This window comes from Dendropsophus ebraccatus, chromosome 11 (genome assembly GCF_027789765.1).
Source record: "Dendropsophus ebraccatus isolate aDenEbr1 chromosome 11, aDenEbr1.pat, whole genome shotgun sequence".
Lineage (NCBI taxonomy): Eukaryota > Metazoa > Chordata > Amphibia > Anura > Hylidae > Dendropsophus > Dendropsophus ebraccatus.
The window spans coordinates 37,842,661-37,857,678 of NC_091464.1; the positions used below are offsets into that span (position 1 = coordinate 37,842,661).

The 15,018-nt window shown below is 43.0% G+C and overlaps 1 protein-coding gene across 4 annotated transcripts in view; it reads right to left on the minus strand.

Moving 5' to 3' along the window:
- Nucleotides 1–15,018, minus strand: part of PHKA2 (phosphorylase kinase regulatory subunit alpha 2) — an 87,339-nt gene that overhangs the window by 51,403 nt on the left and 20,918 nt on the right. For 3 of the 4 annotated variants that reach the window (XM_069946100.1, XM_069946099.1, XM_069946098.1), the window contains exons 2-7: nucleotides 9,767–9,925; nucleotides 6,409–6,456; nucleotides 4,941–5,109; nucleotides 2,602–2,684; nucleotides 1,314–1,394; nucleotides 744–842 (exon numbers count right to left, since the gene is read on the minus strand). In XM_069946100.1, coding sequence (XP_069802201.1) covers nucleotides 744–842; nucleotides 1,314–1,394; nucleotides 2,602–2,684; nucleotides 4,941–5,109; nucleotides 6,409–6,456; nucleotides 9,767–9,925 — 639 coding nt within the window. Of the gene's footprint in view, nucleotides 1–743; nucleotides 843–1,313; nucleotides 1,395–2,601; nucleotides 2,685–4,940; nucleotides 5,110–6,408; nucleotides 6,457–9,008; nucleotides 9,059–9,766; nucleotides 9,926–15,018 lie in introns of those variants that run through there. The other variant, XM_069946102.1, reaches the window with a different exon arrangement.

The window sequence follows — 15,018 nt, forward strand, 5'->3', positions numbered from 1 at the left end:
AGTTTATACGTTTACAATTATATTATGAAAACACATTGTCAATTTTCTTGTTATATATGTATACGGTATAAACATTCACATGCAAGCCCATGAGAAATGATACAAACTTTGAATAATATTGTCATGTATGTATTCAATTTTATGAGAACCCCTGCACTTGATGCATAAAACCAAGGAGACTTACAGCGCGTAGGCATACCCAATATCATGCATTTCAATTCATCTCTCCCACTTTCTCACATATTCACAGGATATGATATACATATCTAATAGGTCGGGCTCCACCTTTAAGATCCCCACTTATTGGGAAAGAGGGGTTACCTGATCTTTACTATGTTATTGTTATGAATACAACTGCGGGTATGGCACGTGACCCAAGGCTCTATTCATTTCTAAGGAGCCACCGGAAAGATCCGAGAGCTGTACTTGGCTCTCTCTGACGGCTCCATTCATTCTAAATGAAGCCACCGGAGAGAGCCAAGTACAGCACTCGGCTCTTTCCGGCAGCTCCATAGGAATGATTAAAGCCTTGGGCCATGTTCTATACCCGCAGCTGTTTTCAAAACAATGGAGCCGGGGGCTACGGAGGTTGGATTCAGGGTAAGAAGCCATATTATATACTGCTTTTAGTTTAGGTAATAAAAAGCTGCTGACCTGACCTTGAAGTTGTAATAACATGAAATTATAAAGCATGAAACTTTTTTTTTTTTCTCTTAGGGCATATGCAACCCTGTGATTCTTACCTGGCAGTGCTCTACATCATCAGGGAGAACATGAATCACTGATCTGGGTCCTCCATGAGCGCCAAACAGGTCAAGTTCATCGATAGCTTCCAGAGCAGCCTTTAAATAACCATAATTTTTTCCATGAACTACAGTTAAACAGTGGATTCTATAATTATGTCTGCTGTACAAATGTAAAATGTATATAAGAGTAGTACCACTTCTCTGGATGGAGCCCAGGAGGGGAAAAGAACGGAGGTCAGTGCATCTTTGCCATAGGAAGCTCTGTTAAATGGATGCTTGTAAAGGATGCCATATTTTGGCAACAGTCACCCACAAGCAAATTCTAAGTTCACACCATGTTTATGCACCCTGCGAAGGAGGGGGTGACATTTGTGGTGGTGTACAGCAGGGGCGCCATTAATTTAAATTGCCCCAATAGCAGACTAGACAATTAAAAGTGTCCCAAACTAGGTGACTTGGCTTGGACCAATGAACTGGTTTGGGCCATGTTTTTAACAGTTTTTTTATTGGCCATTAAGCCCTATTTCAGCACACTGAATTGGTAATATGTTACAGGACGCATCTTACTTTGGCCATCCCAACAGAACTTGCGTTGAGTTCAGGAATTCCTTGGTTTGTTTTGTCTCCCCGCTCCCACATTCCATAATCCTGAAAACCACAACATACAAAGCAACCATCAGAGAATGACTATGTAAAGCAGAATGGAAATATACAGGGCACAGCATTACCAGGAAAAATTGAATATCCAGGGGAACATGTACAGTAAATGGATCACATAGAGTGGTAATGATTGCTCTCCAATGCAGTATAAGTCTAATACATATACAGTGGTCCCTCAACATACAATATTAATTGGTTCCAGTACGACCAGTGTATGTTGAAACCATTGTATGTTGAGACCAAAATTCTCAAGGAAAATAAGCAGATAACTAATCTAGGTAAAACAAATCCTTACATACAACAGTCAGAAACAGCGACTAGAGACTGTATATCACTTTCTATGTAGAAGATGGAAGCGTGTTCAGGGTTCTGTACAGATTACATAAGGTCCCATAAGGTCCTCAGGTAAAGAGCAGAACAGGACATGTAGTATTACAGTGTACTGTAGAGAGGAGATACTAGACACACACAGCAGTACAGGACATGTGGTATCACACTGTACTGTAGAGATGAGATACTAGACACACAGCAGTACAGGACATGTAGTATCACACTATACTGTAGAGAGGAGATACTAGACTCACAGCAGTACAGGACATGTAGTATCACACTGTACTGTAGTGAGGAGATACTAGACACACACAGCAGTACAGGACATGTAGTATCACACTATACTGTAGAGAGGAGATACTAGACACACACAGCAGTACAGGACATGTAGTATCACACTATACTGTAGAGGGGAGATACTAGACACACACAGCAGTACAGGACATGTAGTATCACACTGTACTGTAGAGAGGAGATACTAGACACACACAGCAGTACAGGACATGTAGTATCACACTGTACTGTAGTGAGGAGATGCTAGACAGCCAATCACTGCATCCACTTCAGCAATACTGGGATTTTACCAGTAAAATGGCCAGTTTGCTTGGTCGATGATCTATTTTTTTTTTTTTTACCTATGCCGCAGATCCTGACTGTCCTTAGCATTGTATGTTGTATGTTGAGTTTAGTCTCAAGTTACGATGATTTAGAAAGTAACATTGTATGTTGAAAATATTGTATCTTGAGGCCATTGTAAGTTGAGGGATCACTGTACTATATTAAATCTATAAAAATCCTACTGATCAAACATCTCGGTTATACATTTTAAAGGTTTTTTTTTAACGTTTTAAAATGATCAACTTACAGCAACTTTATAAGCAGCTTCAATATAAAACACAAGATTCTGTATAAAGGCCACTTCATCCAGGGTAAACACAATGCGGAGTCCTAAAATGTACAAAGTGGCACATGGTTTTATTTCGACATACACGTGTCTTCTGTTTAGCTTTAAGTCAACCTGCCATCTGAATATTCTCACTTTACATTCTTGGCCTTTCCAAAGGTAAACATAATAGGAAATGAAGTGTCTGTATAGTAATGTAGAGATGTTGCCAGCTATACTTAGAACAACTAAAGTCTTCCTAATTTCTTTATAACCTTTGTAAGGCTGGGTTCACACTACGTTTTTGCAAAACAAAGGGATGGAAAAATGGATGCATTTGTGTGCATTATTTTTTCCACTGACTTTCATTAAAAAAAAAAAACAAACGATCAAAACGCATCAGTTTTTTTTTATGTACACAAAAATGCAGCTGACTTTATTTTTGTGTACGTTAAAAGAAAACTGATGCGTTTTGATCCGTTTTTTTTTTATAATGGAAGTCAATGGAAAAACGGATTAAAAAGGATGCACACAAATGCATACGTTTTTTTTTTTTTGCACAAAATTGATTGCAATAACAGACTGCAAAACCATAGGAGGTGTAAAGTGTAACTGGCTCAGTTGCCCCTAGCAACCAATCAGATTCCACCTTTCATTCTTACAGACTCTTTGGAAAATGAAAGGTGGAATCTGATTGGTTGCTAGGGGCAACTGAGCCAGTTACACTTTACACCATGTTTGATAAATCTCCCCCATAGTGTGAACCCAGCCTTACTTAACCTTGCACAGAAAACCAATTTATTTTATGTGTGCCTGAATGAGAATGAATGTCTTTGCATCTTTGTTTGGTGGGACTCGTACACTTGCCATATGATGGGCTGGAATTCTTGCTTAATGCTTGCTAATCCAGTATTCCAGTCTCTCAATCCAACAACAGAAAATATGACAACTTTATTCGAGTAACAGTATTAGCTTCTCTCTAAATGTAAATGGAAACAGACTGAGATGTCCTGATGCCATATTGCACACCAGTAACCTAACAGAGTCTCATGGTTGTGTCACAAGGTACGGATGGCTCATTTTGGTGAAACAGTAACAATATTTAAGACTGGAAGGTGGTTACTTTGTAATTATTAAAAAAAACATTAATAAGATAACCATCCTGGAAAATCTCAAAGACTAAAGAATCTATAAGGCACTTCACACCATGATGTTGCTAGGTCGGGTAGAGGATTATGTTGGGGTCTGGTGGAGGTTTATGTTGAAGGACTCTCAGACTCATCATACATAACATCCCATGTTAAAAAAAAGTATACTGCAACATAGACGTATTTGTACTAGATTCACACTAGATAGGTTCACACTGCGTTTTCAGCATACGTTAAACGGATCAGTTTTTTGCAAAAAACGGATTGCAAAAAACGGATGCATTTGTGTGCATCCGTTTTTGATCCGTTTTTCCATTGACTTCCATTATTAAAAAAAAAAAAGGATCCAAACGGATGCGTTTTTTTAAGCACAATAAAGTACTGTTGACACTACTTTTTTAAACGTTAAAAAAAACGGATTTGTTAAACGGATGCTGAAAACGCAGTGTGAGGCTATGTTCACACAGCGTGAAAGATCGGCCGTTCCGTGACCCCGGCCGGTCTCTGCCCGGATCATCGCGGCTGGTACTTAAGTACCGGCCGGATGATCTGTCCGGCCGCAAAGCTCTGATGCGGGCGCATCAGTGAACGCCGCATCAGAGCTTCCCCCTGCACACTATGAAGCAAGCGGCCGGAGCCGCTCGCTTCATAGTGTGAACTGACAGGGTTTCCTACAGCCGCAATTCATTGCAGAAAACTGACATGTCAGTTATTTACGGCCCCGTACGGGACCCCGGCTGGAGCGCATATGATGTGTATATGCTCCGGCCGGGATCCCATTGAAAGTAAGGCATTGTTCCACCGCGCCAAAAGTACGTCCGTTGTTGCCATCGGCAACAACGGCCGTACTTTTACGTAGTGTGAACATAGCCTGAACCTAGCCTAACACTGTGTAATACACTGTTGTATTGGAAGCCAATAGAACGGAGGGAGGCCAACAGGACACTTTTCGGGCACTGTCAGGTGATGGGAGTCTATAGATAAATGTGCTGTATATGAGATTTACCAATGCATATGACAAGCATATTCAGTACTCAGAAACATGTTGTGAAGCTAGCCTAAGATTTCTTGGGTTGAAAATAAAATTATAAGTTTTGCTTCAACATTTACTTATTAATTGATTTTAAATCTAAATGAGTGTAAAGGTACATTAACATTCTTTTTCCACATTACCTGAAGCTGTCATCTGTGCTAGACACAAGAGAAACAATGAGGTAGCATCGACCTGAAGATGTCCCCACTGATCATCACCTACGACAGTGCTACACGTAGCCGTATTGTACTTTGCGTGAAGACAATCTTTTGTACTCTGTGTATGTTTGAATTTTTCCACTTTTTCAACCTAAAACAAAAAAGCAAATGATTAAATGCTTAGGCCATGTGCAGACGCTGTAATGGAACGGCCAGTCTCTGAAAAGATCGTCTGATGATCTTTTTGGCCGCAGTGTTCTGATGCGGGTGCATCAGTGTGCGCCCGCATCAGAACTCCCCACAGCACACTATGGAGCGAGCGGCCGGAGCTGCTCGCTCCACAATGTGCACTGACATGGTTTTCTACAACGGCTATTCAATGAATAACGGCCGCAGAAAACTGACATGTCAGTTGTTTGCGAAGCCGCAAAAGATCCCGTCCGGAGCGTATACCATGTGTATACGCTCTGGCCGGGATCCCATAGAGGGAAAGGTAACGTATATTTCCGTAATAATCATGGTCGTGGCACAGCGGAGGTAATTTTACGAAAATGTACGTTGTGTGAACATAGCCTTAAAGTAACAATAACATTTCCTGGACAAAATAATATTTGATCTGTGGGTTGGTGGAATCTGGTATCTCCAATGAAGCTGTATGCAGTGAGCATAGCCTGTACATTGCATTGAGGCTGTGCTAGGTTACTGCAGCTCAGCCCCTATTCATATCAATTAGAGCTGAGCTTCAGTAACCCAGCACAGCCACTACAAAATGTAAAGAGCTGACTTCTTCTGGATCCACTCACTACGTGTTTCAAGTCCCACAGCTGCGATGTATGCTCCCATGTTTGACTATATATCTATTTTTAACTGTCTATCTATACATTCTCAAGATTATAGTGGTCATGACATTGGACAGCTGAGCTCTCACACAAATGGATATGAACTCCATATAGTTGAAGCTTGGGTACAAAGACATGCGATTATAAACTTTCAGACACTGTTGGTTGACCTAACATATACCACTATAATAAAAGCCTCTATAGCATGTATGGCCAGACTATAATACCAGAGCCGGCATTATGATGTAATTACAGGCTATAAGGATGGGTCTTGGCTAGAGATGAGCGAACCTGGAGCATGCTCGAGTCCATCCGAACCCGAACTTTCGGCATTTGACCAGCGGTGGCTGCTAAAGTTGGATAAAGCCCTAAGGCCATGTGGAAAACATGGATATAGTCATTGGCTGTATCCATGTTTTCCAGACAACCTTAGAGCTTTATCCAAGTTCAGCAGCCCCAGCTAATCAAATACCGAACGTTCGGGTTCGGATCGACTCGAACCCGAACCCGGTTTACTCATCTCTAGTCTTGGCGATCCCCAAGGTATGGAAGTCTCTAAGCCAGATGTCTGTTTGACCGTAATGAATTGTATATGATAGATTATATATTACCTGTCTAAGCATACAATGTAAGACACCACGCATCAGCTTCACGACACTCTGGAAAAGGAAACATAACATAATATTAATACTGTACATTCAGTTCTTTTCACACCTATCTGTATGCTGTTGTTTCTATTTGTCAACTTTCATCAGAAACCTATGAAAATGGGAGAATCCACTAATTTCAATGGCATTATATCTTGCATTTCTGTGTCATTGTGTCAGAAAGGAAGATGTAACATCCAATATTTACTGTCATTCCCATTAGCTGTCACTGTTACACACCATGGTAAAAAAAAAAAAAAAAACTGATAAAAATGCTAAGGAGTGGACGGGTGAGCTTATTGGGATGATTTGTGCCAAAGGATGCATGTGAGCCTCAATTAAGGATGGTCTGAAATTGTCGAGCTTCGGGTTCGTATGAACCTGAATGCACGGCATCAGATTCCCGCTGTCTGCCCGCTCCGTGCAGCGGGTGGATACAGCGGGAGGACCGCCTGGAAAACTGGGATACAGCCTATGGCTATGGCTGTATCCCAGTTTTCCAGGTGGTCCTCCCGCTGTAATCACCCTCTCCACGGAGCGGGCAGACAGCAGGAATCATTTCCGAGAGTTCGGGTTCGTACGAGCCTCGGGTTCGGGTTCATCCCTAGCCTCAATCCTTACACCAAAAGAGGACCTGTCACACCCCCCCCCCCCCGTGCCAGGGTGACAGGCTCCCGACCCCCCATTAGATCCCCCTGCTGTCAGCGCGCGCGCTGGGCTTCGGGCGCTGATATCTCCGTGACCCGACCGGCTCAGGAAGTGGGACCCGGCGGGATCAAGTGAGTATAGGGGGCTCTAACAGGGGCTTGGGAGGCTTGGGAGTCACCCGGCACGGGGGCTCCTTTAAGTGACAGGCTACAATGAAGTACTGTTATGGGTACTCTATTTATAAAGATACAGACATGTCCTAGAGACCCCAGTGATAGTGCTGTGAGAAGCACTCGCTAACTGCACTCTCTCCCCTCTCTGTCCTTGTGTCAGGAGACATTTATAGTAGTCTCCTGCACCAAGATAAGGAGACAGGGAGGAAGCACTCAGCCGCACACTTCACTGACCTTTCCAAACACGTGACATGTGTCTAGGACATGTCAAAGGTTTTTTAACGATAGGTATACTTTACATTCCACAAGACCTGCCATTGTGCAGATACTCTGACCCTGTTGTCTAGCCATCTCAGTTTAGCCCTTGTAAAGTCATTTAGACCGACCATTTTCCTGCCTTCAACACATCAACTTTAAGGGTTGCTTACTTGCAGCCTAATATATCCCACCCCTTGACAGGAGCCATTGTAACAGGACAGTAAATCTTGTTCACTATCAACAGCGCTATACTGGAGGCACACTGGAGGGACATTGGAAGGTTAGGGGGAAATACTTAGTCACAAACCATAAGGCGTATTTTCTTTCATGGTGAAAGGCCAAACATATCAATTACTACACGTCGGAATGGTGTCAAAAAGAATGTATAGCTTAGCCCAGGCTGCTAAGTTACATTTGTAACTGTGATCTCTTTGCATTTATTTTATAGAACAATTTTCTGTTGACGAGAACTGCAAGTTACAGTAATTTTCTTATTGAGAATTTTCCCCATGGAGCAAAACATAAAACAAATTGCATTGAAAGTGCAGTCAAAATATGAATATAAAAGTTAAAAAGGACATATTCTGTACTGTGTGCACAGGCAGCAGTTTTCCCTAAACTTTAAAGGGGTACTCCGGCCAAAATCTTCTTCTTTTTTTTTTTTTAATTGACTGGTTTTAGAAAGTTATATAGATTTGTAATTTACTTCTATTCAAAAATCTCCAGTCTTCCCATAGTTATCAGCTGCCGTATGTCCTGCAGGAAATGTTGTTTTCTTTCCAGTCTGACACAGTGTTTTGAGACTCGTAACTGAGGCTCCACGGACTCTTGTTTTGCATATTTAAATTTTTGGGGGCATCAGTGGAGACTCTTGATTGAGTACTTCATTGGAATTTTTTTCGCTGTTCTCCTTGAGTTCAGTGATCACTGTGTTTTGTTGGTTGATTTTTCATTGCCCCAACTAGCCAGAATCCTACCCCACACTGACGAGGGGCAAAAACCCCGAAACGGCTGTCTGTGGGTGGAAGCCTGCCTTTGCAAGCCCTTGTCATGATCGCAATACTCGCACCTTGAGTTAGACATTGACAAAAGGGGCCACCCTGTTGTTTCCCTGTCTATGTTCCAATACTCGCAACCGAGTGGGACTTAAGGGGTTATTTATCAGGGTGGTGTGGTGCTCTCCCCATCATGGAGGCACCCCGTTGGCAACAGGCTAGAGATATCTGGCTATCCCGTGTTTTGAGACTCGTAACTGAGGCTCCACGGACTCTTGTTTTGCATACAGTCTGACACAGTGCTCTCTGCTGCCACCTCTGTCCATGTCAGGAACTGTCCAGAGCAGCAGAAAATCCCCATAGAAAACCTCTCCAGCTCTGGACAGTTCCTGTTTCTGAAACCAGTTGATTTGAAAGAAAAACATTTCTGCAGGAGTACCCCTTTAATGTAGTACATTATTAGATTTGAGAATACGCCCACATTTTATACCTATTTTACTGTAGTATATTTGACTGTAGTTATACCACGTCTCTTCCTTCCTGACAAAAAAAAAAAGAGTAAAAGATGGTAACAAAAAAGGCAGAGATGACATATGGATGCAACAGACGGCTTGTTCTATGGTGGAGTGGGATCGCAGGTAAAGAAAAACCTCACACTATTACATTGCCATTTCTTGCATGAGCAAGATAATGATCAGCCGATGACAACGATCATTGGTTGATTGTGTCTTTAGGTCTGGACCTAAAATCATCGGCTGCCGGGTGCGTAATGTGTATTAGCAATGCGCGGCCGACGGCTGATGATTGTGTAAAAAAATAAAAAAGTTATACATACCTGTCCACACTCCCTGATAGTCCTGCTAGTTTCTGCCCACTCCCCGCAGTGTCTGAAGGGACAGGCCGTTCAGCCAATCACTGGCCGCGGCACTGTCCTGGTGACTGGCTGAGCGGCCTATCACTTTACACACTGCGAGAAGTGGCTGAAGCTAGAAGGACATCAGGGGGTGTGGACAGGTATGTATAACTTCAAGGGCTGCATGGACATCGCTAAAAATATCTGTGCAGTCCTTACTGCACGATTATCGTGCTATATATGGGCACAGTAAGCGAGCGCTGATCTAGCAGATCGCCGCTCGCTTACATGAAGTCATCGGGCCATGTAACACGGCCCTAATACACCATCATTTTCCAAAGACCAGATAATCCCCTCAAGCTCCTTTTGGCTGTTTCTGTAGAATATGTATTTACCTGCTCTAATTCGTACGCCTTGGCTTTGTCTTCATCTCGGTCAGCATTTTTCCTGTATGCCATTCCCAAGCCCCAAACAGCAAGAATGGTGTAGACGTTATCCCGGACCCAGGCATCTTTTTGTTCATTGCTGGCAGGCAGTAGTCCAGTAACCGGGTTCTAAAAGAAGCAATACAAAATATTATTACAGAAATCTTCTGAAAAGCTAATAAAATAACCTAAATTAATGTGAACAGACATGACAGTCATTACATAACTGTGCACGTGAACATTGTCAAATCGTGTATACAGTAAAACTGTCATGGGGCCCTCCAGGTGATGGGGGTGGGGCAGGAGCAGAAAACATAGATCTAAATGTCCATACAGAAAAAGCTTCCTCTTTAATTTTTTTTTTTTTTTTAGCAGAAACGTACATTAGGAAAGCTGTGGTTTTTCTTACTTCACAGTGAGTTCCACGAGAAAAACTGTAATTCCCAGGCTGTAATAGCAACAATATGTGACCTGGAAGGGTTACATCAATACACAGTTATTTCCTTCTTCCTGGAGATGACAGCAATGTCTTATGGAATAAAGATCCCGGAATGTAACAAGTTATTACTATAGTCTACATCTATCCTACACCACTGTTGATTAAGAAAAAAACATTTTTACCAGAGTACCCCTTTAAGCAGCAAGTTATTTCCACTAAGTAGGGAGATATATGGCTGGATGACACAACTGGTGGAAGGGGTTAGTGGACAATGTGACGGCAAAACAAAAATGCTCTTTTGGCCAATAAACGGCCCTTGTAAAACTGACAGGAGTGGGAAAATGCCCGATCCTTAGTTGATCCCATCTTTAGAGCAGGCTTTACAATTTTTTGTTATTGGTCGCACATCGTCCTGTGTAAACGGGAGATGTGAAGACAATAGCAAAAGGAAACTGACAGCAGGGAAATGCATAGAACTGTGCTGTCAATTTTCACATCACCCAAGCAGTGCACACATACCTAGTACACTGCTGTGTGATCTGGCATCCCACTCTCCGGTTCTTCCATGCTACTCTCTGGTAGTATGTTTAGGTCCCACCTCCTACAGAATGATTGACAGCTGGAGGAGGTGGGGCTGCCTGAATATACAGCAAGTCAGGAGATCTGGAGATCACACAGTGCACACATGCCTAGTACACTGCTGTGTGATCTGGCATCCCGCTCTCTGGCTCTCTCATGCTATTATCTGGTAGTATCTTTAGGTCCCACCTCCTCCAGAATGATTGACAGCTGGAGGAGATGGGGCCACCTGAATATACAGCAGGTCAGGAGATCTGCCAAATCACACAGCAGCGCAGAAGGTATGTATGCACTGCATGTGTGATCTAGAAACCGATATTTGCATATCTGTGCTGTCAGTTCCCATGGCCGCATAAACGATAAAAGGGTTGTGCCTGCGGCCCGGCCACTGTGGTTGTGTCGCCGATCATTGCTTGTTTGCATCTTTGCTGGGTAAGAGGATCCTATAGGTGCCGGATGTGCAGCTAACTGCAAACTGTATGTTCCTTTCCCAATGCATTCCAGCCGCATGCCACCAGACCCTTCTATAATCTCACCCTTTGCTGCTTTTAAAACCCATTCCTCAAATACACGAATGACAGGAATTTGTCTCCTTTAAAACCGATAGTTGCCAAACTGTACAACGGACAATATTATCTGGTTGTCTGCTCCTTGGACTAGGTCATCTCTCCTTCGTGTTGTACCGCTGTGAGATCAAAGAGAAGCTATTTTCAGCTCTTCTTCCTGGAATCCCTCTGATGCTTACATAACAGTGGAGCAGCTATTCTCAGTAATGCAGGATCTATTTATATATTTATGGCTGATCTTTGATGAAGTATTATTCACACTGAACATATATTAGGTCTGGACAGGCACAAGTATGAAGCTAGAGTAGAGGCATATATACAAAAAATATATCCAAAAAAACTCCAGTACATTGTTGGTTAGCAAAATGATACAGAATATGCCAGCAGATCATCAAGTCCCATCTAGGGATGAGCAAATTTACTGTAGTGAAGCACTTCCAGGCACCCAAAGCGGAGCGGCATAGAATGGCATGGCCGACCGTTGTGCATTCTGCCGTCAATCTAAGGTGTATGGTGCCATTTTGTACAACCACCGATGTTGGCCATTATGGAAAATCACTGTGGCTTACCACTCCCCTCCCCATAGAGAATACAGGAATGGGGAAGACGGACTGTCAGTTATTGAAAGTGTATGGGGGCCTTAACTTGTAATGAGGTCCATCAGGTTTTGGCCTATTTGGTAAAGGCGCCAGCTGATCCTTTGTTCTTTACCATTAGGCTTAATTGCTTTTTGACAGTCAGGACTGCATAGCAAGCTCTATTATTGTATTCAGCAGGATCGCTTACATATGACCAGTGTCGGACTGGGGTACCTTGGGCCCACCAGGGAATTTAATTCTAGGCGTCCAACCAGATATAACCAGTGCCAAACCTTTCACATTATTATAGAGACTTTGCACAGAGCTAGGTATATGACCAGTAATGGTAGCTCACTGCCAGTAACTTGTCAGCAGGTTTGCATATAAGCGGCGTTCACACGGAGCGAAACTGGCGGAATTCTCTGCCGCGGAATCCCGCCAGCCTCCGTGTCATAATGACAGTCTATGGAAGGCTTGCGCGCCTCCACTATCCGTGCTGAAGAATAAACATGTCCATTCTTCAGTGCGGAGAGAGGAGGCGCGCGAGCCTCCCATAGAATGTCATTATGACACGGAGGCTGGCAGAAATCCTCCGCCGCGGAATTCCGACAGTTTTGCTCCGTGTGAACAGAGTCTAAGAGGGGGCGTTACAAATGAGTGCACTTAACTCACAGGCGTGTGCAGCAATGCTGAAGGATTATATGTCATCCTGGAGCTGCTAAACAGGGTCCGGGGCCCACTATGGGGTAGGGCCCACCTGGGGGATTCCCCTGCTCCACTGTGGGCTAAAGCTTTGGCTGTCCAGGCATGATAGGAATTGTAGTTTTGCAAGAGCTGGAGGTCCAAAGGTTCCCCATCCCTGCTATAGGCCATAATGAGAGTTTGGGTTTAAGGCCGATATGACAGATCACTGCCGGGTTTTTTTTCAGTATAGTTGCTAAGTTAACATCACAAAGGCAAAGAAAAAGAAGGCATTTACTGCTCTGCTCACATAGCATTCCTACTGTTAAACAACGGATCCAGTGTCACAGCTTGTGTGCCCTTACCTCAGGAATGATCTGTGACTGAACAGGCATTCAGAAGGCTAATGATATATATATATATATATATATATATATATATATATACACTGTGTGTGTGTGGGGGGGGGGGGGCGGGGTTGCCCGGGCGATCGTCAGATCTTCCAGACAGCCCATAGGAGATATCGGCGGTCTACCACTGCCGCTCGATGGCAGCAGATCGTTGCTAGGCTGATCATTTGCGTTTCAGCCTGTTGAAAGACAAGCATCAGACGACATTGTGCATGTTGGCTTATCGTTGTCTTCTTGTTACACAAAGCGATTATCGTCTGTAACGGCAGACATAGGCCAAATATGTTTATAATCGCTTCATGTAATAGGGCCTTTAGGGGAAACCCCTCTATCATGCTCATGTGCCCTAATTATTCTTAAACAGCCTTGTAAAAGTGTTGCAGAAAATCCATTTCTGTCTAATCTCCTCCACTCTCTTCTGGCAGACTACTAAAGTAGGTGTATATGTGTGTGTGTTCTTTTTCTTTGCTTTATTTATTGCTATCCAGTGACTATCAGCATTCATACAAACTGTCTCAATGGGGCTCACAATCTAATTTCCTTATCTCTTACACAGACACACTGGGGCCAATCCTACAGGAAGGTAAATAATCAGTAGGTTTTGGACTATGGGAGGAATCTGGAGAGAACCCAAGCAAAACATAGAGAGAACATACAAACTCCACACAGAAGTTGTTGGCCTACGTTTTCATTGCAATATAAGACAAAATTGAATTAAAAGTATATGAAATTGTATTGTGTATTTTTCCCCCCTTTTTTCTCTATATTGCTAGTAGTAAAAATATACTAAATAAAACAATAAACTCTTCCCAATATGTATAATTTACAGCTCAACACACAATTTTACAGAAAAAGTTAAAGAGAAAATAGCATATTCCAATGCAAGCACCAAGAAGGAATCTAAAGCCCCTATTACATAGGGAGAAAGTGAGCGCTGACCTGACGCTATTACATGCACCGACAGTCAGCACGTAAGTGCAGGGGGGCCGCGGGGAGCTGCAGGACGATCGTCCACTGAGCCCTTAGGAGATAGTGGCGGTCTGCTGCCACCGCTCCTATTGCATGGAGCGACGGCAGCAGATCGTTACTATCCTAGTCGCAGGGCTGTGGAGTCGGTAAGCTGCAGCTCCGACTCCAACTCCGACTCCTGAATCAGGACCGACTCCCGACTCCTGCTCCTTCATAAATGGCCAGTCATATACCAGGGGAGTTATTTATCACACTGGCTCAGCAGCTTCTCCCTAATGTCCTACATGATCATGGTGCAACTTCTGAGTGAATAAAGGAATATTGTATATAAAGCAGCTTCTCCTGTGTGTGCAGTGGATGCAGCCAGTCTCCAGCCTCCATGTCCTGAACTACTCACAACTAGACTAGATGGAGCAGGTGGTCTTTTCCTGCTGACAATCTTCTATGTTTCTAACTAAATATTCACCATACTTAAAGAAACACTGCTAACAATGCCAGATACCTGTGATACAGAGGGGTCAGCCATAGTGATATACAGGGGTCACACATAGTGATGTTGAGGAGCACTGTGGGGGCCTTTTATAACACATAGCGATAATTTGCCATAATGGTCGATAATCGGACAAATACAGCCAATAATGGCTTAGTGTAATAGGGCCTTAAGTAGACGCAAACTTAGGCTGGGTTCACACTGCGTTTTCCTATTTCGGTTCAAGGTTTTTGTTTTAGTATGTAAACTTTTTACGTACAGAGAAATGTGGTTAACCACAGATCGGTTTCAATGTTTTTTTTTTTGTTTTTTTTTTTAAATATAAGTCAATAGAGAACAGATTCTGCATTACAGCATACAATAGCATCCATTTTTTTTCCTTTTAACGTACATGTTAAAGGAAACCAATCACCACAAAATAAGGCCAGAAGCTAGTAACATAGCATAATACAGCCAGTAGCAGTGTTCCCAGACCTATAAATATTGGCTGTATTAGGCTATGTCACTAGC